Source organism: Neomonachus schauinslandi, chromosome 3 (genome assembly GCF_002201575.2).
Source record: "Neomonachus schauinslandi chromosome 3, ASM220157v2, whole genome shotgun sequence".
Taxonomy (NCBI): Eukaryota; Metazoa; Chordata; class Mammalia; order Carnivora; family Phocidae; genus Neomonachus; species Neomonachus schauinslandi.
In genome coordinates, this window is record NC_058405.1 from 1,083,003 (window position 1) to 1,106,217 (window position 23,215).

Consider the following 23,215-nt stretch of genomic DNA (forward strand, 5'->3'; position numbering starts at 1 on the left):
TGAGATCGCAGGGGTGAGGGGACGGGGGACGTGCCCTCCCTGAGATCACAGGGGTGAGGGGATGGGGGATGTGCTCTCCCGGAGATCGCAGGGGTGAGGGGATGAAGGGGGACGAGCCCTTGCTGAGAACTCTGAGCAGCTTTGGCCCCTGCTGCTACGGTTACACTGGGCTGGGCGTTCTGCACATGTCACTTCTCTCCTGAATCCAGAATTCATCTGCTGGCCTCCATCTGGGATTGGGGAAACCAAGGGACCCCAGTACTCACCAGAATTGCCCAGTATAAACGCTAACGTTTGGGGCCACATTCACCATCCCTAAAACTAATGCAACTTTACCTTCGAGGTAACAATTAATTCTGAAAACTTTTTTGGATTTACACAAAATAATCTTCCTTCTGTATTGGCTCAGTCCGACCCCCTCGATCCTTCTCTGACTTCAGCGGACTAGCGTCTCGGGCCCGAACGCGGTCATCCCGCGTTGTCTAACGCTCGTTAGTAACACCCGGACTGAGTGCATCTCCCAACGCAAGCCTCTCCTGCTTTCCTTACAGCATCACAGCGCCTGTTCCGGCTGGGCCCCCGCGCCCCCCCGCCCCCCGGCAGCACCCCCAGCCCCTCCCCATCCCTACCTGGACTCTCTCTGTGGCACTGGGCCACAGCTGCCTGCACAGGACTTTCTTGAGAACGTCAGGAAGGAGGCTGACAGTGATGAGCAGGATGATGAGCAGCCAGGCAGGGCCGCTGGACAACATCTGGATGAACACATAGTACATTCTCTGGTAATTCAGGAACGGCCTGGAAAAACAACAGATGAGCAAGTTGGAGGTCATCTGGAGGACACCGCGCTCTCTGCTCTCAGGAAAAGCCCGCCCGTTCCCCGAGGTTTTACTTTTGTCACTGACCCTCCTGGGTGTGTGTGTGCCCGCCTACTCATGAGCAACGGGCCGCAGGATTTCCCCGTCAGGCCGGGCAGGGAGGAGTTCTACAAGTCATCCCAAAGAGACGGGATGTCCCTGGAGCTGTTTCTGGACAGCGAAAAATGATTTTAAGAGATTAAAATAGGTGATTTTTTTTTTTTGGTATCTTGGAACCACAACCTGAGCGATGGCTGTTAACATGCACAAGACACACACGGGTTCTGATCAGCAGCGCTAGTTAACCACCCCAGGCTTATACAGTGAAAAAATGACATTTTTTCCTATGAAAATAGAGAGCATGAAGGGCCTCCCTTCCAGGCAAATCTGTAATTCAAGAAAACATCCACACTGGGCTCCAAGACGGAAGTTGGAAGGGACCAGCAGTGAACCTGGGTTAGTTCTGCCATCCATACACCCAAGGCGGGGAGCGGGGCGGACGGGTGTTCCGGATGGAACGTGGACGTCACAGGCCGGAGGCCACCACAAGCCCGTCCAGCTCAGCACCCGCAGGTCCCCAAGAACACGCAGCACAGGGCTCTGGCCACTAGAGGTCAGCGACGCTCCGAGAGGCAGGGCGGGCACGGCGCCGAGGGCAGAGCCCCACGCTCCAAGCTGCCTGGCACGGGCACCGTGGAGGGGACGCCGCATCCGGCCAGCACGCCCGGGGAAGGCACGCCCAGGACCCCCTTGTCCCAGCCGCGCTCAGGAAATGCTCTGTCTCACGTAGAGGTGTGGGCACCGTGTGTGCTGAGACGGGGGCGGGACGAGGTGGGACCAGCCGCCTGGGCGAAGGGCGACGCATCAGAGGGGTCCTGAAGGACACGTAAGAGCTCATGGGGCAGGCTGGCGGGAAAGGACAGCCGGGCAGAAGGAACAGCATGAGCCACGGTGTGCCAGGGAAAGCACCCGAGTAGGTACCACACACACAACCACGTCTCGCCCCTGCCGGAGGCCACGGAGCACTGGGACCCTGCCATTTCTCCGCAGAGCGTCCTGGGTGGCCTCCCAGGAGCAGGGCTCCATCCGCCGGCGGCGGCGGGGGGGCCCCAGGCCGGCCCCACCTGCTACGCCCGCTAGGCCCGCTCACCACCGCTGCAGCATGGAAGGCTGGCCACGCCACGCCCACAAGCACTTAGCCCGGGCCCCATCCCAGGACACGTTTAGGACGCCCAGCCCACCACGACGAGGGTGATGCCCGCCCGGGCCACAGCGTAAATGACTTCTCTCGAGAAGACTCGTCTGACCTGCGATCTGACGCAGGTCCCTTGCGGCAGCGCCTGGCCGCCCTGGTCTCAGCTAGTCACCTGCCACGCAGCGTGGCTCCCCCACGGAGAACGTGGGTCCAGGGAGTGGGGACCCCTCGGCCTCGCGCCCCCACGTACCAGATAATCCCTCCCCAGAGGAGGGAGAAGACGACGTAGAACAGCAGGGACCCCCAGATGACAAAGTGGTTTATCCAAGTCCAGTAGTGTGTATCGAGCGCCAACTGGAAGACAGACACAGGCCGCAGGTCAGGGCCTCGCCGGGGCCTCGGCCACAGCATCGCGGACTGGCAGTGGGAGAGAACGGGGAACACAGACCACCCCGCCTCCACAGCAGCCAAAACGCCCACATAAACCTGCGGAGGAAGCACAACCAGAGCTCCCAGAGGAGAGAGACAAGGCAATGTCCCCGCATCCCGGGGGGCACGCCCTGGCGTGTCTCCCGCTTGGCGAGGACCCCGCGGCCCAGCTACCCTGTCGGCTGTGTTCCCACCATGGAGACTCGGGGCGACAGTCTGAGGAATGCAGAATCCAGCTTGACTTTCAAAAGAGCTGAATTTCCCATAATACATTCATTTGTTTTAAAGTAGCTTTTGACTGTATTGGGGCTTGTTGTTTAAAGGAATTCTCACCCGACTCCTTTTATAAAGAAAAGGCTCATTCCCTCATTCACCTTCTGTGTAATTCCAGAAATTCACGTATTGGCCGCCCGGCACCCAGTGCACCGCGTCCCCACTTGACTTCTTAAATGACTGAACGTGACCCTGGAGGGCGGCCCGGGGCATGGGGGCTCCAGCCTGGGCACGGTTACAACGGACGGGGCGGCTGAAGAAGGAACATCAACGGCATGCGCTTACCTTTAGTGTGACCGTAAATACCATCACAGTGAACACCAGCGTCCCAAAGGTCCAGTTTCCAAAGATCTGTGGGGGGAAATCATCCAAAGAGTCTCCAGTTAATACACATCATTCTCCTCCACGCTCAAGACAAGACTGTCAGAGAACACAGCTCAGGGCTCTCTCGGACCAGCGCTCCAGACCCCAAAGACATAGGGATGGGAAGAAGCTGGCCGTTGACACCCCGGGCCCCCCGACCTCCGGGGTCCCTGCGCCACCCCCTAGGGGCCAGGCTAGCGGTTGGGGGATGGGTTCAGAGTCCTTCCTGCACTGGCCCCTCCACGTCGGCCCCCTCGACCCTCCACAAACATCAGTCCTGACGCGGCGGAGAGGCGAAAACCCCGGGAGCGGGAACGCTCGTGTGCAGGGTGCCGGCCGCCGGCCGTGTCTCTTCCGCGTCGTGTTCCCTGCGGAAGAGACGCGGCCCAGCTCCCCGGCTCGGCGCCGTCTGCACGCTCAAGAACAGACTCAGGAGCACTGGCTACCTCCTCTGAACTCAACTCAGACGCCTGCCTGCCCTGGAACAAAACCAAGGACAGGAGCGAGCCGCCCAAGAGGACAACCGTGTCCTAAACGGGTGACCCTGTGAGGGTGGGGCGTTCCCCTGGACGGTCACGGGGAGGGGGAAATGGAGGCAGACGAGACAGCTGCACAGAGGCCCTGGCAGCCCATCTGACGGCCAGAACCACAGACGCGCCAACAGCGCCGAGGAAGATGCCCCCCGCCCCCGGCATGGCGCCGCGAAGCCACACGTGGTGGAAACATAGGGTCAAATCACGAAAACAAGACGTTTCTCAACTACAGACAAAGACACAGAAAACGAAACACCGACTTTCTCTTAGGGGGAAATCAGTCCGCTGGAGATTTTATTCTCTTCCAGATTTCTCCAGAATCCCCTAAGCATGGACCCCCTTCTGGTTTCTGTGAACCGCGCCTCTCAGAAAACGTTCCCAGTACTTCTTTAAAAGCAAACAGCTCTATTTCATTAAGAATTAAGAGGTTGGAATACAAGGAGCTTTCTGTACGGTTAGTTTTCAACAGAGAAAACGCCGGCGAACACGGAGGCTAGGTCTTTGCATATGTTTGGCGAGGCAGGGTTCTAGAGTTCGTGTGAGGACACAGAGCCCCACAGACCCCCAACAACATCCGGACCTCATTCCCCAGTCCATCACTGGGATCAAAACGGGGCTTCCATCCCTCGGACCCACACATGGGGGCTGGTGCCTGGAGGTGACTCTGCCCCCAGGGGACCCCCGCAAAGTCCCAGGACGGTTCTGGCTGCCACGCTGGGGAGGGGGCTGCTACCGGCACCTCGCGGGAAGGGCTGGGGTCTGCTGCCTGCACAGGGCGGCACCACGACCAGGGACCAGAACTTCCCAGCCCCCAGAGGCCACAGCGCCCAGGAAAGAAACTCTGACCGAAAAGTGCAGTCTTGTTTCGCTTTGGGGGCAGGAAAAGTTTTTTAAGCTCTGAGACCAGGAGCAGCTTGGCGGCAGACTACAGAAATGCTGGGCCAGCAGGGTGTCGGAAACCACGCTGCGTTTTGTTTTCACTGGAAGCTGATGCTTGCAGACAAAGGACATGGTGAGCAGGCTTGAATCCTGTGTGGGCCTGTCAGCAGGACCTGGCAGGAAGGCCTGCCCCTCCGCTTCCTGACACCTGGGGCCCGTGGTCACACCCCTGCTTGGCAGGGGACACGGAAATCTTTTTTCAGGGCCGGGTAACAGCAAGGGGCACAGCAGACGCGCGGGGTCCCACCCAGCGCATCGCCAGCTGGTAGATTTGTGGAGCTGGAAATTACGGCCGGCCTGAGATTCCGTACCAAGTAGGGCTCCCAATGCCTCGCGCAGTAACGCGTGGGCCTCAGCTGTAATTTCTACGGGCACGGACCAACAACACCCAACTAACTTGGCTCCAGAACTGGAAAATTTGGTTCCGAGCCCCGGCAATGAAGACACGTCTGCTCTACCTTCACCTACACCCTCGGCCGCCAGTCCTGAGTCACCAGGACAGCGGGTCGGGGGACGGCTCCGGGAGCACCCTCGAAACTCCTCATCCATCCTCGCAGCGGGGAACCCTCAGGCTTTTGTCACTGAAGTTGCTTGCCACTATTTCTATGGATTTTGGGGGTGGGAGGCGAAGGGTGTCCAGAGGGTTTGCTTTCTGAATGGCATCGGGCCCAGGTGCGCTGCACCTGATTTCCTAACAGAACACTCCCCTCGGTGCAGACTCCCAGGGACTCCCAGCCCCGTGTGGGGACAGCGAACACCTGGGGAGCCTGCGAGCCTCCAGCTCCACCTCACTCGCCCTTGGTCCCCCCTCTGCCCGCCCAGGAGCATCCTGTAGGAAAGCGTTCTGCTCCTAAAGGCCCTCAAACCCAGACCAACTTCACTGTCATGTGTAAAAATATTCCACAACAAACACACACGGTCCACGCTCCCTTCACACAGACTCCGCCGTCTGTTCTCGCTGTTTGCTGACCCCTGTTACCACCTCTGGAAGGAACCTGCTGCTCCACACGAGTACGTCCATTACTACCTCTGTGAGCTCGTTTGTGCATCACAGGGAGAAACAGCTTTGGTGTGTGTGCAGAAAATGCTCCCTAAGTGAATTTCTTTTCAAGAAGTTACGATGAGCATTGCCTCAACACCACACGGGATCTATGCACATTCCTACAGAATGATGTAGCTCTTAAGAAAACGGGTCCTCACCTGCTGACCACGAGTGGGATGGGGCTTCTGAACCCCACGGATGCACCCTGAGCAGGAAGGGTGGGTGTCCAGGGAGGGATGGACATTACAATCAGCAAACTCCTGCTGCCCACGAACCAAGAGCTTCATCAGTCTCCGGAGACTGGCCCTCAATGCACTTGGGTTCTGGGGTTTATCTGAATTACCAGACAACCAGGCTACAATGCTATCTTAGTTTTGTGGGCGATCGAACCCTCTTACCCGCAAAGCGAACAAGAAAGGCTCCATCTGGAGATGTGGATGCACTGGGGTGGGGGCAAGGGGGGGGTGGGCTCGAGTTTGAACACCAGACGTTTAACCCTGGCCTTGCCCTGTGTGCAGTGGCCTTGGGCCCCCCCATCCTACTGGGGCTCCTGTCCTCCCAGGGATGTGGGATGGAGATGAGCGCCACTCCTGACTCGGGGATGCTGTGGTTACTATTCATCTCGCTCTGATGAGCCCGGTCTTGGGGCTCCCCACCATCTACAGAGCACTGACTTGCAGGAGACTTCACCTCTCAGAGCGTCACTGTGGACAAACACCTCACCTCACAGACCCTGCTTGGCACCACGTGCCCCGTGCCTGGTTCACAGTATCACCAGGCTTCTGAGCAGCTTCCTGTGTGGACAGGCCAGCAAGTAGGGCCGAGGGCGGGCCCGGAAAGCTCTCAGCCAGCGGGCAACAGGGCACCTGCCGGGCTGATCTTCGATGCAGCGGTGCGGGCCGACTGCTTTCTCCGTCCTGGTCTCTCTCTCTGTCCTTGCTTCAAATTCTAACAACAGCCCCGCACGCTAACAGCCCCTCAAAGGCGTGCGTGTGTGTGTGGGGGGTTATCAGTGTTGCGGAAAAGCCCCGGCCTAGAAGTCAGGACTCAGGCCCCGTGGAAGCTCAAGGCACCCCAAGGAAACAGGCCAGTCAGAGAGAGCAGCAGTTGGAGAGAGCAGAGAGCAGCAGAGAGCAGGAGAGACCTGGCAGAAGTTCCTGCATCCGCTGGAGGCGTCCAGAGCACCACGGCACCCTGAGGAGCGGCTCGAGGCACATCAGGGCTCCGGGGATTTGAGCACAAGCTGGAGACACTGCCTGGGCCTCACGAGGGACTGCCCCACACCTGCCAGCCGGCACGACCACGTCCAGGGTGCATGGGCCACCCACGTCGTCGTGCGCGTCCGTTCCCCGCTGAAACCAGGCAGGACCGGTCCTCTCACTAGGGACTCTCGAGACCGGGGCAACGAAGGAGCAGCACAGAATAAAATGACACCATTGGCATTGCACGAAAACCCCAGTTTGAGCGCCCATGTGTGTACGCTACTTCATCTGTCTGAACTCAGTGCTTTGATGTTAATGCCAGGAGTGAGCAGCACCGTGTGAGGAGGGTTCTCGCGGTGGCAACAGGCTAACTCGGTCCTGATGTCCCAGCTCTGGGGACCCGAAATCTTAGTCCTTCCTAAGACACATGCAAGACCCTCCCTCAGGGCCTCGCTGCAGGAAGTCCTGTGGGGACCCCGCAGGAGGACGGGCCTGGGGCCGGCTGGCATCCGGGAATTATCCAAGCAAATGAAGACAAAGGAGTACATTCTAGAGAAACGTCAAGCTTTCAAAAAGCAAAATGAGATATTTAAAACATTTTCAAGATCAATTTAGTAAAAGTTGATTTAAGCTACAATGAAAGAGAGCAGCACCTTAGTAACGAGGAGAAAAAAAAGTTCGCCCCGTACCAGCGAACAGCGGGCTGCCCGGCGGGCAGGGGGTCACGTCGGTGCAGCCGCCAAGCCCGGGCAGCACTCCGGAGGGCACGGCCCTGAAGTGCGCCCTTGTGTCCCCCGCGTGTCCCCGAGGCCTGCGTCTGCCACACAAAGCGCGTCCCCACCGGGCCTCCTGTGCATGGGACGGCACCGTGCACGGAAGTGCAAACGTATCAATTACACCCAGCACCGCCTGGGCTGGCGAGCCCGACACAGAACTCCAGAGAAGAAACACCAAGTACGCAGGACCAAATGCACACACACTCGCCTAAGGCAGAGCTGGCCCCGCGTGGGGGCTGGTGGCAGCTAGCAGCTTTCTACCGACAAAGCACACAGAAGAAGTCACAGGTGAAAATATTTCGAGAAATATTTTATTTTTAAGGCACTCCAAAACATAAAGGACAAACCCACAGTTTTCTTACCATGTGTGTGTTGGTGGTCATTATCTGAGAGTGGGGAGGGAAGCCCGAGGCAAAAAGACAAAAGCGAGATACGAATAAAACAACCCCAGAGATTATGCAAACAAGCAGAGAGCTGCCTGGTTCCTAGCAAACTCTCAACCTACTCTTTGCAAAGGTAGCAGATACTTAAGGTAAATATGGGTGGAAAAAAGCTACAGTGTGTTAAATACGAAATTAACTCCCAAAGGAACTAAACTAGGCCTGAGCGAGGGAACGAACAAAGTGGCTCGCGGTGACGCAGTGCCATGAGCCTGGGACTCCCGGGAAGGGTGTGTCCGGCAGGAGCAGGGGCACCGCGGCCTCGAGGCGCTTTGGTGGACAGATGCCCCAGTACCAGGCCCCACAGGCTACCCCGGCCCGCGCCCGCATGGCACTCCCAAGCAGCCCAGCCCACACGATGCGGTTCCGTACTAACCTGTCCATTGCTGGTCACTGTTGTGTTTTCAAACATGAAGTAAGCACCAAAGAAAAATACCAGAGCATCAAACACTCCTAAGAATGTCCAATAGATGAACACGCGCCAACGGAGCAGAGCGTTCTTGGCGATATCTCTGTGGAAGGGGACAGGTGAGATCACACATCAGGGACACCAGACTCTCACAGTGGCCGGGCCACCCCCACGCTCTGTTGTGACCATCTGGCCAGGAAGGCCCCCTCAGTCACGGCACCGTCCCAGGCTGCAGAGCCAGCCGGCTCCACCACGCGATGAAAGTGGGTCATGCAGAAACAGGCCCAGTACACAGGGTCGCCCTGCCCGGCAGGTCTATTCCCGTGCCTGCCTGAACCCCTCCACACCTGCCCTGGGGCTGGACACATGCTCTGATCTCACAGAGCCTTCCGGGTGGATCCCGGTGGGCTCCTCCTGATAGCTTCTAGCACCGACCGTGTCCCCGCGCCATACTCCGCCTGCCCCCTGGCCGCCTGCCAACACCCCTGCCCCTCACCCAGCACCATGCCTGGCTCCACAAAGCCCTTGGAGCAGCCAGAGCACCAGACTGCTGTACCGGAAGCAGAATCAGAGCACAGTGAACCGAGCACATGCACGGTGGGCATGGGACCCCCGGACAATGTCCCTGTGGGATCAAATGCAGACGACATTCGGTTCTCTCCTTCCAGGTGGACGCTGATGTGTCTGAGGGCAGGCTCACATCTCTGCTTGTGAACGGACCCAGGACATGAGGCCCACACCCGTCCCGCGTGGCATGGGCTGTGGAACTCAGGCTCGTGGCGCATCTCCTGGTGCAACCCTTACACCAGTCAGTCCACGGGAGGCCAGCTGCAGGGGTCCCTCCGGACGCAGGCCTACCTCGGCGTCTCCCGTCTCCTCAGACGCGTTCCCCCCCACTGAAGGCACAGACAGCGAGCTCCACGCTTGCCTGCTTGTCGCCCACAGGGATCACTGGGGCTCGGGGGCTTCAGATCCCACATCACGGCAGACACTCTGATGGGGCCGTGACGCTGGCAGGTGCTCTGTACCGTGTGGCCACGGGACGCCCACACACACAGACGGACACCAGTAAACCTGGGCGCCCGGAGGGATGCCGTCAACCCCCGTGCGACGTTCTGTTCGGCAGTAACCACCAGGGTCACTGGAGAAACGCTCAGAACCCGCGTACCCTTAAAACTATACATGAATCTAAAATTACTTGATCTAAGAAGTTAAACTTAAGAAAAACCACAAAAAAGTAACACACCGAATCTGCCAGCCATCTTGGAGTACGATTCCAAATTGGCAGAAAACGCCTTTTCCTGATGATTAAAAAGTACTTTTTAGCAAAAAAAGGCACTCTGAGGTCAGATCTGCTAACTTTTCTCTTTATCTCACTGAATGGGATGTACTTGGTTTTTAAAGGATGATTTAGGCTCTAGATCCACTGGGGTCACCAGGGGGGCAGAACCGCGTATCCCGGGTCCTCTCATAACTACTAACAGGCACGCTCAGATGCAGCACCAATCCTCTCCCTCAATCTGAAGTATGTTCGCTTCAGTTACGTTGTCTCCCCGTGAAAGCCTCTCTGGGGGAAGCGAGTGCACCAGCCTGAGCGCTTCGGGCTTTTCCGCCAGGGAGCGGGCTGCAGGGTGGGGGCACCTAGTGCACCCAGGCTCCCGTCGCGGGCGGCACCTGTAGATACCTGTAGAGGGAGGGGTCTCTCCGCAGCGTGTCGATGCTGACGTGCTGTTCCATCAGGCTGTACAAAAGGATCGGGAGGGAGGTGAAGCTGATGTTGTACAGAGTCAGGTAGGCAGTGTCGTACAAAGTCTGTGGGGAGCACAAAATCAATCTGAAAACCGCACTCCTCCATGGATCTCCACAAACCGCTCTGATGCTTTCTTGAAATGTACACGTATTTCTTAATTTGCAAAGACCCAGACCCACGAGCATTTTAACGGCAGAGTCCACTTTCTGCAGCTACAGACAGTGGGACATTTCTCAGTCCTTCCTGGCGTCAACTGTCAGGTGAAAGCTGCGGCCAAGACAGGCGCCACCGGGACCCACCCCATTTGGCCGCTGCAGACTTGCAACAAAAACAGTTGCAGAGAAGTCTGCAATCTTGATGGCCACCTTCAAGCTTCAATATTCTCCAGTCCTGGCCCCTTGGGCAGAAGCAGGGACATGACGGGAAGGGGATGCCCCGAGGGGCCGCTGTTCTCCTGGGCAGCTCAGCACCCAAGTGTGCCAGATGCTGACGATCAGGCACCCGGCGAGGGCCTCAGATGCCCACTCAATCCTCTCCATTAGGGGCAGAAAGCCGCCACAGCCTTTGGGGGCAGGTGAGCTGGGCACCTCGCTGGTGGGCCACGTGAGCAAGCCCACGGTAGCCACTGGGCATCGGCCACAGTGGCCACTCCACGTCTGCTCCTGAACCTGCCTGTGGACTGGGCTGCACAGGGGTGCGAGATGGAGGGCACTGCACCCCTGACCTGCTGCCCCTGCAGCCTGTGCCCCCTTACAGCTTACTCACCCCTGCAGCCTGCGCCCCCTTACAGCTTACTTGCCCCTGTAGCCTGCTCCCCCTTACAGCCTCCTCGCCCCTGCAGCCTGCTCTCTCCTTCACCACCACAAGGGCAGGGAGGTAAGGCCCAGGGCAGCTTCTGACTCGGACAGTAGGACTCACCTGTTGCGAAAATCCACAGAAGAACTGGTATAAAAACTGAGGGAAAATGAAGCAGACATTCTGAAAGGCAAGCCACACGCTAGTTAGTTCAACAGCATGCCGTGAGACACATCTACCCTCCTTAGCTGTCCTGGTCATAGGCCGCATCTGCAGGAAGTGACCCCACAGTGTGCTGTGTTCTCAGAAGGATGGGTGATGGGCCGTAAAGTCTGCTCTTATTTTAATGGCACTAGGGGGCACACGTTCTGGTTGCTCCGTGAGCAGACAGCGTCCAGGGATGCCGCCTACGGAGGAATGAGGATGCAGCGGGGCCTGAGCATGGCCAGAAGAGAGTCTGAGAGCGGACGAATAAGGAGCCATCGCCAGGACGCACGGAACAATGGCCTTCCCTCAGTCACGTGACAACGCAAGGTTCCTGCTGGTTCCGTGCCGAATCTGTGTGCGCAGGGGCGTGCTGCACCTCTTCTCTCAGGGACAATGCGAGGACCCCCTCCCTGCTGGCCCTTCTGTCTCTCCCTGAGCCACCCCTCAAAGCACCAGAGAGATGCTCAGCACACCACGTTCGGCCGCAGCACGGATGCCCTCCTACCTTATAGAAGAAGTACTGCACAAGCTCAGATATCCTGATGTAATAGAAATGCCCGTGAACGAGCAGCATCTTCTTCAGGTGCTTAAATTTCGGGACTGCATAGTCGCTGTTCCTTGCGGCCTGACGACCTTCCTTCCCAATGACGCCTGCAGGAGGAGACCCACTCTCAGCACCGTGTGAGGGGAAGCAGCAAGAAGCGAAATGAGGAGCCACCAAACACTGGCGACGAGAACATTCGGACCCACACGCACCCTGCACCTGCGCCCCTCGGTCCTGCCACCGGTCTCCCCTCCCCGCCTCACGGGCACCGGACGTGGGCAGCTTACCGATGCCCACGTGCGCCTCCAGGATCATGCTGACATCGTTGGCGCCGTCGCCGATGGCTAAAGTAATAGGGTGCTCTTTTGAAAGTTTGATTAATTTAACAATCTGGAAAATAAACAAATCAGCATTTATCTTCTCTGTTTTGTTTGCACAGATCGCTAACTAGGCAGAAAGAACATGGATGTCAAGTCAGCCAAGGAAGACAGAACAATGATCGGCTTGGTATGAACCTCCAACGTTCAGTCTGCTCTCTGTGTGCAGGACGAATCCTCACACTGGAACCCCGACACAGTAAAGAGAAGGCAACTAACGTGTGACTACCAGGGAATAAACCGGAAAAGGCTGGTGGGCAACTGCTATCCACTCCTGCTACACGCACAGATTCAGCAGACGGGGTCCAGGCAGACCTTTGGGGACACCTGAATAGCACGTTCCGCTAGAAGACACGTCCATGCCAAGCTATTTGCTACCGAGCATCTATTTCTTATAAATAAGCAGCTTCTCATGCTATTTTAATCCTCAAAGTTGTCACATGTGCAAATCCAATCTGGAAACTCAATACAATTAATAATTTCCAGCGTGTTGTCCATTTCTTGGCAACTTTCTCTCCGTCTATGTGTCTAAGTGCTACGGTTCATGGTAGAAGACCAAGAAGATGAGGAGCCACGTGTGGACTGCCTGCCATTTCAAGATGCAAGTCTGAAACACTAACGTGTGTAAACCTTTTTGAAAATCAGTTAAAAACTGAAAAAAAGGGACCATGTAACACATGAAAATCAAACATAGAGTCCTCAGTTTGCCCGTCTGGACAGGATGACATGGGTTTACGTGGAGCCTGACACAGAAGACGAGGCAGGGCAGGACGGCGGCCACACTCCGGGGTCTCAGCTGGTGCTCGTGGGCGCCCGTGGGGAGGGGGTCCTGGTGTGCCTCTAGAGGCTAGAGGGATGCTAGAAATGTGAGAAATGGCTCTTCACACGTGGTTTTCAGTGTTTTACCCTAACCCCTGCGTCAGTCTGAGAAGTGCTGCATTTCTTTCATGAACAGTTGAAGACAGACTGGTCTCGTGCATCTCTAAAGTGGCTCAACAAAGTGAGATGTGCTGTAGGTTTACTGATGCCAGAAAACACCCATGCTCACACATGTCTTCTACGATGCTTTACAAAACACTGAAAAGAAACACGTCACGTGTGGGTCTCCAACAGACCACGTGGGCTGGGTAGGACAGGAGTCTGGAGTCCAACAGGCTAGAAGCCATATGTGGACTGCCAGTTTCCAAATATATCCTTGTAGACACGTTATCCCAGTTTTCTGTGTCTCAGTACTCCTCTGTGCGATCAGCATAATGCCCCGCACACGCTATCATTCTGTAGGGGTTCAGAGCTGCATCCGTCAGGGGACACCAACAGCAGGTGTGTCATAATGCACTCGCGCCCTCCCGTCCTTCCTACAGAGTCTTAGAATGAGGTCCCCTCTGCACGAGAGGTCGTGCAGGGCCAGGCTTCCCAGCCTCCAGTGGGAGACGTATCCACCTGATCCGGCCAACTCTCACCTAATCACGACAAGCAAAGTAAGATCCAGGTTGGAAATTGCTACCATTTGTGCTTCTATTTAAAAAAGGTGGTGCCTTGCTGGGTTTGGAAAAAGAAAACCATGAGAGGCTGTAAGAACTAGCCAGAGGCTCTGGATGTCTGCCTCCCCCACCGCCCCCCCGGGGCCAGCTGAGATGGGGGCCGACCTGAGCCTTCTGCAGGGGCGCCATGCGACAGCACAGCACAGCGCTGCAGTTACGACAGATCTCCAGGAAGAGCTCCCGGTAGTTGCCGCAGCTCCCGTCCTCACGGGGCTTCATGATCAGGGACAGCGCCGCTCCGTCAATGATCAAACCGTAGTCCTGCATGTCGGCTGAGAGTCTGTTCAATTATACAAATCAGAGACGTGACTCAGGAGCGAAGTGCACGGACTTTAGAAGACTATCATTGTTTTTCGGATATGTGCAGATGTTATAAACTGATTATCAAGGGATTAAGAAACTGGTATTCCTTGTTTTATCAACACAGTCTTTAGAGCACGGACAGAACGCCCTCGACCACATGTTAAAACTGAGGTTTAATTAACGTTCTCCTGCTACCGAGGCAAAGCAAACACCGAGCTCTAGCTGCAGTTTCGTGTGCACACTCCGCTACTTTGGCAAAGCCGACCGAGAGCGTGTATCCTGCGGCCTGCAGAGGTCAGTCTTTATTCCCGAGCCCCGGCCACGGTGGCCAGCCTCAGGCTGCAGCCCTGCCGCGAACCCCTCCTGGGCATCCTGCCTGGAGGACGTGAGTTGGAAAGAAGACGGTCAGAGTACGTCTTTCTGCTGGGTTTCAAAGTTACAAGAACATCCCTGATCCCCCAGAGGAGTCCTGCAGATCAGGTGAAGGGAAACATCCTTGCACTACTTATGAATAATTCAACGTTTGCATATGATGAGAGAGCTGCTTTTGCATTATGACATTAATGAAAATCTAAAACGATTCCCATGAAATCTTAACCTTCAATCATGGATCTGATACCAGCAAGGACAGCATTGATAAAATGTGAATATACTGCTGAATGTTCTTGGAAAAAACAACTCTTGGGCATATCCTGACAAATAAGCATGAATTATTAATATTTCTCTCTCCACTCTGACAGATACCCTGAGGAATCCACGATACAGCCCGAGTGCCTTATAAGCAGATGAAAATGATCTCATTCCCAATATTTTATAAATCAATCTGCATCCTTAAGCAGCATTTAAAAGTGAACACACACACACACACACCTCTTCTGCAAAAAAACACACCACAGTTGCTACAAAGAAACAGCCCTGGCGCGTCCCGCTGGAGCTGCTAGGACCCCCGGGGATGGACCTGCACCATCCACAGGGGTGCCGAGGCTGCGTGGCCCTCCCGTTGCAGGAGAGGGGCGCTGCCTACCCTGAGAAGTTGTCCCTGGTTAGGCTCCCGCTGTGGCGCAGGACGGTCTTGCTCAGCTCAAACAGGACGTCGTGTAGACTCTGCTCCTCGATCTTCTTGGTGGTGAGCTCGAGCAACTGCGTGTTCCTCCTGAACAGCTTGCAGGCGTAGCAGGTGGCGGCTGCCGTCTCCATCTTGTCCCCGGTGAGAACCCAGACTTTGATCCCGGCCTTCTGCAGGGCTTCTATGGTATCGGCAGCTTTCTCCTGGAGCCTGAGCAAAGCAGAAACGAGAACACAGGCCTGAGTGTGGCATGGGAGAAGACAAGAATTCTCAAAATTTGTAACCTAGGAAACTATTTCCGTTCCCCCAAGCTAAAAAAAAACCACACCGCTAGCTCGTGATATTATCATGAGGTACCCGAAGCTGCTTTTATACTTATGTATTAACTTTTTACAGGAAAGCACTTCCTAATTCCAAGCACAGAAACACCCATGATGTTAAGCAGTGAAGCATCGATCTTGCATAATTCGGTAAGCACGCGGTGCTCTGTCTAGCTGGGGCTCCCCCACTTGCAGAGGATTTTAGGCAATGACAAGAAGGACCATAACCGCCAAAAAAGTCTTAACCAGGGGAAAATGGAACCAGGAAAAGAGGTAGTCAGTAGTATTCACTGCCTTTTCTTTGGCAATAACTGTTGTAATTCTGCCACTTACCACACTGGAGCCCAGATACCTCTGAATATGGTAAAATCCCAAGAAAGCCAGCAGGTTCCACGGCTGGCTAGCGTGCAGCACGAGCTGGGCACGTGTCAGATGCCATGGGAAGCATTCTGCCTGCGATGAATCCCCTCCACCAGAGCTCATGGGGTGAGCCTCCGTTAGCAACCCTGTGCTAGGTGCGGAAAACCCAGGGCTCATGGGCCGGACAGACTCGTGCAAGGATGGGCGGCTCACACACTGGTCAGGCCGCCGCGCTGTGCGTGGACATCTGCCTCATTTGGGACCTGCCATTCTTTCTAGGTTTTAGCGTCTGGGCTTTCAACAGCTGTGTGAAGTAATGTGCCATGTCCCTGCCCAGCACTGACGGGATGGGATCCTAACTGGGGTGACCCAATGAGACTCGGCAAGCTTCCTTGGCAAAGCCTTGTGCTCACGTGACCTCAGCATTCCAGGGACATGGAAAACATCTCTAATTTCATCAGTTTTTTTGAAAACGGAAACTGAGGACCTGAAAGGTCATTCTGCGGAGACGTTGGTCAGGGATTTTAGGGAAATGATTTGTGACTGAATATCATCACTTCAAAGCTGCTGGCCCCCAACTGTCCCTGGGCACCTACTCTGTTTTCGAGGTCCCAACTCCCCACTGAGTTGATCTGCTCCCTCGGCCCTCATGAGGGTGTGCAGACTCAGTTCCCCCATCCAGACTCACCTCTCCCTAACCTCCTTCGAGGACCGTCCCACTCTTCCCCAGGCAAACGCACCCCAATGCATGTCCCCCTCCCTCCTAGCACAGCAGACCCTCGGTGGTGTCATGTTCTAAAGCCTGTCCTGAGCACAAGCTACCCCCACCCCGTGTTGGTGCCTGGACCCCCGCCTGAGTGATGGGAGGGGCTTAAGTCACCAAACTGAAGTCAAACACGTCACCCGACACCTTACTGAAATTGGGAAGCTGTGGAATGCTTGTTAAAGACACCGGAAAACTAGGATTCCAGTAAGGACTTAAACATCGGGCCCACTTACACCTTAAAGACTTTGAACCTTTACGGGAAATAAACTTTCAGTAAATGCCCTCACGTTTCTACTTCATTCTGTTAAATTGGGGCATTTTTTCTTTTCCTTTCCGTCCACGGTCTCGAGTCGCAACAGTGACACGCCCGCGTCTCAGTGTGCTAGGCCTGAACTCACGTCCAGCCTCATCGCAGAATGGCGGTAGATGGGCAGCTCCGTCCTCGGAGCACGGGAAGACACTGGCTTGGTAATCTTACCAGTGGTTAGTCATGGTTTTTGCAACATTCTACTTCACAGTTTTACATTTCTTCAAGGAGAAATGAGAAATACACCTGAGTACATTCACATCTAAAACGTTACGCTTGGACTTGGAAAGGGCTAGTGACAAATTTAGGAACAGAATTAATTATGACTGAACTCTACAGAATGATTTAAAAATGACCGTCTCTCTTGACTACTGATGACACGGTGTGAATGTGCCAACCGTTCTGGTCTGTCTGGCAAAGCGTGAATGTCAGGTCTTTATCCACGGAAAGTCAAACACCGTCCAGGCACGACCTCCTGGTGATGCCACCCCGAGGCCAGTCTCGTCCTGCTGCGGACGCATATCCACGTGAGGACATGAGGTGCCACGGCCAGTCCCCCGGGCACCCCACGGGCTCCGCGGCCTCAGAGCGCCACCTCCTACTTCTGAAGCTGGGCGTGGCGCGTACGTCACCTGTCCTCCACAGCCGTGGCACCGAGCAGGATGAGGTCCTTCTCTACTTGCTCGTAGGCCTCCGCTAGCTTCCTCTCTCGGTCCTGAAGAGCCACTTTGGCGGCCTGCAGCAGTGCACAAACACCTTCGTATTCTTCCGGAACAAGCCTTTTGTAGGCAACGCACAAGGTTCGAAGTCCCTCCTGCAGGAAACAGCACAGCGCTTAATGTGAATTCAAGTGTCACTCTGCTGGAATTTTATCTTTCAAGAGCTTTCCCAATATCCCCTCTCGCTAATCAGAAGGACTAACTACAGAATTGTAAGTCAATGAGCCCTCAAGGTGATGAGTCATTATATCTGAATTATTTATATCCACGTTCAATATAGACAATCCTTATAGATTACAAAATTTCACACAGGTAAGCATGGGAATACAAATCGGAGCCGTGAAAACATAAGACTTCGTTCTTTTAGGCTGACGAATAAAGAGTTAAGCTTTTTTGGGGGTAATAATTTAAGATTTTATTGTAAATATCAAGTGATATTTCTAAAGTAATACTTTTTACATGGAGAAATGGTAATACGGTTTGGTCTTCCTTAGCAACCACTGAAGGAAATTACTCAGTTGTTTATCAAACCTACTGGGTCCACAGGACAGAGAAATAAGAATCCAAGAACAGTGGATTTACTGTGATCATAACTCCGGTGACACAGAGAACACGTGCCACCAGTGAGCGAGACACCGTCAGGTGCCCGAGGGCCACACACGGAGCGCTTCGATCCCATCAATAGAAGTTTCCTTCCCGTCAAGACGAAGCAAACCATCACAATGGTCTGACTGATGCTCTAAGGACGACTTCCCTTCTGTCTTCCCTGACTCCATGAATCCTAGGAAAAGAGCCAGAATCCTCCTATATAGTCAGTCCAAATTCTGGGAGAATCCTGGTTTGTAAGATTTTAAAAAGATTTTCCAGTATAGGAGTTTAAATTTTCCACAAGTGCCAGAAAACCCTTCGCATTTCTCACGATTCCTCAGACCTCCAAATGCGGCTGAAGGACACAATCACAGTGCGGCTAATCTCTCCTATTGTCCCAGTTCTTCAAAGAGTTGGCACGAATGGTAAGCAAAGCTTTCAGAAATAAAAAAAAAGTTTGTTTTTAAAAGTGGATATGGGATTTCTGCTTGTGGAGACAGGGAGTAGACACTTATTCCTGATTCCTCCGAAGTACTACCCAGACCCCAAACACTGTATATAAAACAACACCGATGTACAAACAAAGCCGGACAGATACACCACAAGAAAAGAAAGCTAAAGAACAATATCCCTTCCAAATACAGATGCAAAAATCCTCAGCAAAGTACCAGCAAACTGAATCTAAGAGCATATATGAAGGATTATGCACTAGGACTGAGTGGACTTCTCCCAGGGAGGCAAGGATGATTCAGTAAGGGAAGATCAGTCCAGGTAATTCATGAGAGCAGCAGAATGAAGGAAAAGGCCCCCATAATCATCTCAGTTGATGCAGAAAAAGCATCTCACAAAATCCAACATCTTTTCATAATAAAAACCACTCCATAAACTAGGAATAGAAGGGAATTTCTCCAGTACTGCAGAGACATTAATGAAAACCCCACATACTGTGAAATGCTGGAAGACAGAAAGCTTTGCCCCTAAATCAGGAACAAGACCAGGATGCCCACTTTGGCCACTTGTATCCAGCACAGCCTTGGAATTCCTAACCAGAGCAACTAAGCAAGAAAAGAAAAGGCATCCAAATTGTAAAGGAAGAGCTAATGTCACCTCTGTTCACAGATACGATGAAAACCCTGAAGATTCCACAGAAAAACACTGGAACTGACAAATTCAGGAAATGGTCGAAATACAAAGTCAACATATAAAAATCAGTTGCATTAAGAAGGTAAAAGATTTGCAGACTGGAAACTACAGTACGTTGCCAGGAGAAGTTACAGAAGACCGAGGGGAACAAAGCCCCGACAGTCCTAACGACTCTACCCAAAGCCATCCACGGAGTGGGTGCAAACCCCTAGCAACAGCCTGATGGCTAAACACAGCCCAACACTTGTGCGGCATCTCAAAGTTCTGAGATCAGCCAACAGTTTTGTAAAAGAACAACAAAGTTGAAAGACCCACACTTCCTGATTTCAAAACTTACTGGAAAGGGACAGTCATCAAAACTGCTGCTGGCAATAAGACAGAGAACAATGGAGAAGAATGGAGCCTCCCGTGCATGCGGGGGATTTTCGACATGGGCGCCAGGACCATTCAACAGGGAAGGGCGTCTAACCCACAAACGGTGCTGGGAAGACTACACAACCACCTTGGAAAGAATGAGGTTGGACCCTTCCTCAAGCCACTTACAAGATTAACTCAGAATCGATCACAGCCTCCATGTAAGAGCTAACACCAGGAAACTCTTGGGAAAAAAACACAGGAAAATCTTCATGACCTTGGGTTAGGAATGTGACAGTAAATACACGAAATACCCAGGAGAGGTTAAGTATGGGGGGATGGAAGGCAGAATAGAGGTTAGCAGGGGCTGGGGGAGCATGGAAGGGGCAGATTTTGCTTTGTGGGTACGGTTTCTATTTGGGGTGATGGCTGTTACTTGATGTCAATGAATCACAAGCTGACGACAGCTGCCTGGCAGATTTTATGTTCTGTGTATTAACCACAACAAGAAATGGATCACAGATTTAAACATAAAACATACAAGTATAAAACATAGAGGAAAACACAGAAGAGAGCACTCGGTACCTAAAGTGATAAAGAACTTAGGCATGACACCAAAGTGGGACACGCAAAGGAAAATGGACAGGACAGACGTCCTCCCAATTAAAAACGTTTGCTCTGCAAAATACCCTGTTGAGAGAACGAAAGAAGCTGGAAATGGAAGGAACTATTTGTGAATTACAAATATGATGAAGAATTAACATCTTAAACTTTTAAAGAACTATAAAATTCAACCTAAAAATAAAACAAAAAAATCCCACCAAACGATCCTCTTAGAAAGTGGGCAAAACACAAGCAAGGACGTTTTGCTGCAGACGACCCGCACGGGAGCTCACTGGAGGCGGTGGCCACCGGCCTATGCGGGGCGCTCGCTGCAGATGGGAGACACGGCCCCTGAACAGTGCAGACACCAGAAAATGGGTGGGAGTTTCTTGAAAGACTAAATGCTCTCTTACATCATGTTCCTGGGCGTTCACCCCAGAGCAATGAAAATTTATGTCCACACCACCTGGACATGAATTACATGCAGGTTTATTTCTGGCGGCTTCACACTGGAAACAACCCCAACGTCTTCCCACAGAAGGACGAGAAGGTGGTATGTCCACACCGTGCACGCTGCTCGGCTTGAAGAGGAACCAATGTTGGCCCCTCCGTACTGTCACATTTCCATCGCACTCTTGAAATGACAAGCGCCTGCAGAAGGCAGACGGGCATGGTGGGCAGGGCCGGGTGGGCCGGGAGCAGGGTTGGGAGCAGGGACAGGAGCGGGCAGCTCGGCTCTGCACCTCCATGCAGGGGGGCCAGGATGCCACACAAGTGACACGGTGACAGACTGCAGTGTGGACCAACACCTGCTCCCAGGCTTCGATGTGCACTCCACGTGGGGAAGATGCGAGGAGATGCGGTCACCCCTCTGCATGATCCTTACAGCTTCCTGAGACTCCACAACCGTCTCCACGTACAGGTGTCTCTGCTCAGGCCTGCAGAGTTGGGGGGTTCCTGGCACGGGGACTGCAGCAGCCCCTCGAGCGTCTGCAGAGGACCGGTGGGCGCGTGAGGGGCTCCCCAGGCCGGAGACAGACCTTCAGGAGGGAGAGGGGATGGTGCCGTCCCAAGAGCCAGGCTGGAGACCCCGCAGTTCACAGGGGCTTCCCCTCTGCACGGGGGAGGAACTTGCTCCACTCGAGCGACGTCCTGGACCCACCTCACATGCCATAAAGCCGCCCTCTGAACAGAACAATGGCTTCGGGAACCAAGCCATGCCCGATGGGAACAGAGGGCTCCCCTGCAGCCAACAGGGCGGTGTCCTCAGGCCGCCCCGTGAAAGGCCAGCAGCACGCACGTGGGCACAGAGCGTTACCGACAGCGAGGACACAACCCCAGCTGAGGCGGACGCAGACCCGGCACAAGGGCAGAACTGGTGCAGAAACATGTCAAGCGGCCACCTTGTTATGCGCGACCGAAAGTTAAATACACACACGCAGCTGAGAGAAATCCCCCATTGTCTGAGATGGGATGGGCTCGGCAACGACTTGTAGCCCAGAAAACATGGCTCGCGAGAGGAGGGGGTGTGAAGACAGGGCGACAGAAAGTCCCCAAAACGAAATTGAAAACGCTACGACCAAGCACCGTATCCCACGGGGCACTGGGGTTCCTGGAAAGGTGGGGGCAGAAAAAATATCGGAAGACATCCTGGCTGAAAACTCCCCGGCTTGATTAAAAAAACCATAAACCCCCAAACCCAAGAGGCCCAAGCAGCCTGAGCAGGCGTGAAGGGGCCGCGCCAGAGCCCACCCCGACTGACAGCCCGAACGCTGCCCCCGAAGATGGCCACGGGATGCAGACAGAGAACAAAGACAGCCGGCCCCTCAAGCAAAAAGAAACGCGAGTCCGTCCTGGCTGTTTCTGCAATGGCCGCACTCGGAGACAAGCCCCAGGTGCGCCAAGAGAGCGTTCCTGCACCGGCCGCCGAGCAGCCACGCATGGTGGTGGCGCGCAGAACACGTGTGCGGACGCCCCGACGCGCCCTGGCACGATCTCCAGCACCACCGCGGAGCGCCATTCCCCTCCCCTCCCCCACCGCGGAGCGCCGTCTCCCCCCTCCCCCCGCGGAGCGCCATCCGCCCCCCCCATGGAGCGCCATTCCCCTCCCCTCCCCCACCGCGTCTCCCCCCCTCCCCCCGCGGAGCGCCGTCCGTCCTGGGAGCTGCTCTGAAAGAGGGCAAGAGACGCGGGGACCAAACACCTGGCGCAAACTTTAGCGCCAAAGGCAAGGTTATTAGAAAGCATGGAGAAGAGAGTTTAAAACCGGTTATGGCCGTTAAGGGGCCTCAGGACTGGGAAGCCACGCCGCGCGCCCCCAGTGTGCAGGTGAGGGTGGGTGCCAGCATCATTCCCCATGAGGAAACGCCGTCTCTGGTGCGCACGCAGCAGCTGTTCTCAGGGAACACACGGCGTCTGGTGTGGGTCCCCGTCCCCAAGAGAAAGGGGGCGATGGAGACCCCAGGGCGGCGGGGAGCATCCTCTCAGCATCCTGGGCGCAGGCCCTGGGGTCCGGGCGGTGACCGGGCAGTGGCCAGGGTCTGCGCGGACGGTAGACAGGACTGTGGCCTGTGCCACGGGTGTGGTGACCAGCGCGGCTGGCGTCCCATCCGTCCGTGGCGCAACAAGGCCGCCCGTCGTTTCAGACCCAGTGCTGGACTGACTCGCAGGTGGGGCTGCCCCCTCGGGGAGGACCTGGCGCACCGAGTATCAACACTCAGCACCCAGAGACAGCGTCACGTGCGCGTGTGCCCTTCGGCGCTTCACAGAAGCCCTCCCTTCCGTCAACGGGACCCTCGCCTCTGTGGGCAGCAGGCTGAGTGACCCCGACCCTCCCACACACCAGGGCTCAATCATCTGTGCCTCCTCCGGGGTCGCTGCTGACTCGCGGCATCAGGGCAGTGCCTCCCTCGGCCAGCAGGTGTCAACAGGCACCCGCACAGGGACCCGAAGCCAGGGCCCGCCCCACCCGCCACACACAGCCCCCGCACACCCCGCCCCACCCCCCCACAGCCCCC

The 23,215-nt window shown here is 55.1% G+C and overlaps 1 protein-coding gene across 1 annotated transcript in view; it reads right to left on the reverse strand.

The window, feature by feature from the left end:
- Window positions 1-23,215, reverse strand: part of ATP11A (ATPase phospholipid transporting 11A) — a 63,762-nt gene that overhangs the window by 5,772 nt on the left and 34,775 nt on the right. The window contains exons 18-28 of the mRNA XM_044913327.1: window positions 17,424-17,605; window positions 14,997-15,248; window positions 13,775-13,949; window positions 12,039-12,141; window positions 11,713-11,858; window positions 11,124-11,183; window positions 10,140-10,267; window positions 8,423-8,558; window positions 3,037-3,102; window positions 2,300-2,403; window positions 630-795 (exon numbers count right to left, since the gene is read on the reverse strand). Coding sequence (XP_044769262.1) covers window positions 630-795; window positions 2,300-2,403; window positions 3,037-3,102; window positions 8,423-8,558; window positions 10,140-10,267; window positions 11,124-11,183; window positions 11,713-11,858; window positions 12,039-12,141; window positions 13,775-13,949; window positions 14,997-15,248; window positions 17,424-17,605 — 1,518 coding nt within the window. The remainder of the gene's footprint in view (window positions 1-629; window positions 796-2,299; window positions 2,404-3,036; window positions 3,103-8,422; window positions 8,559-10,139; window positions 10,268-11,123; window positions 11,184-11,712; window positions 11,859-12,038; window positions 12,142-13,774; window positions 13,950-14,996; window positions 15,249-17,423; window positions 17,606-23,215) is intronic.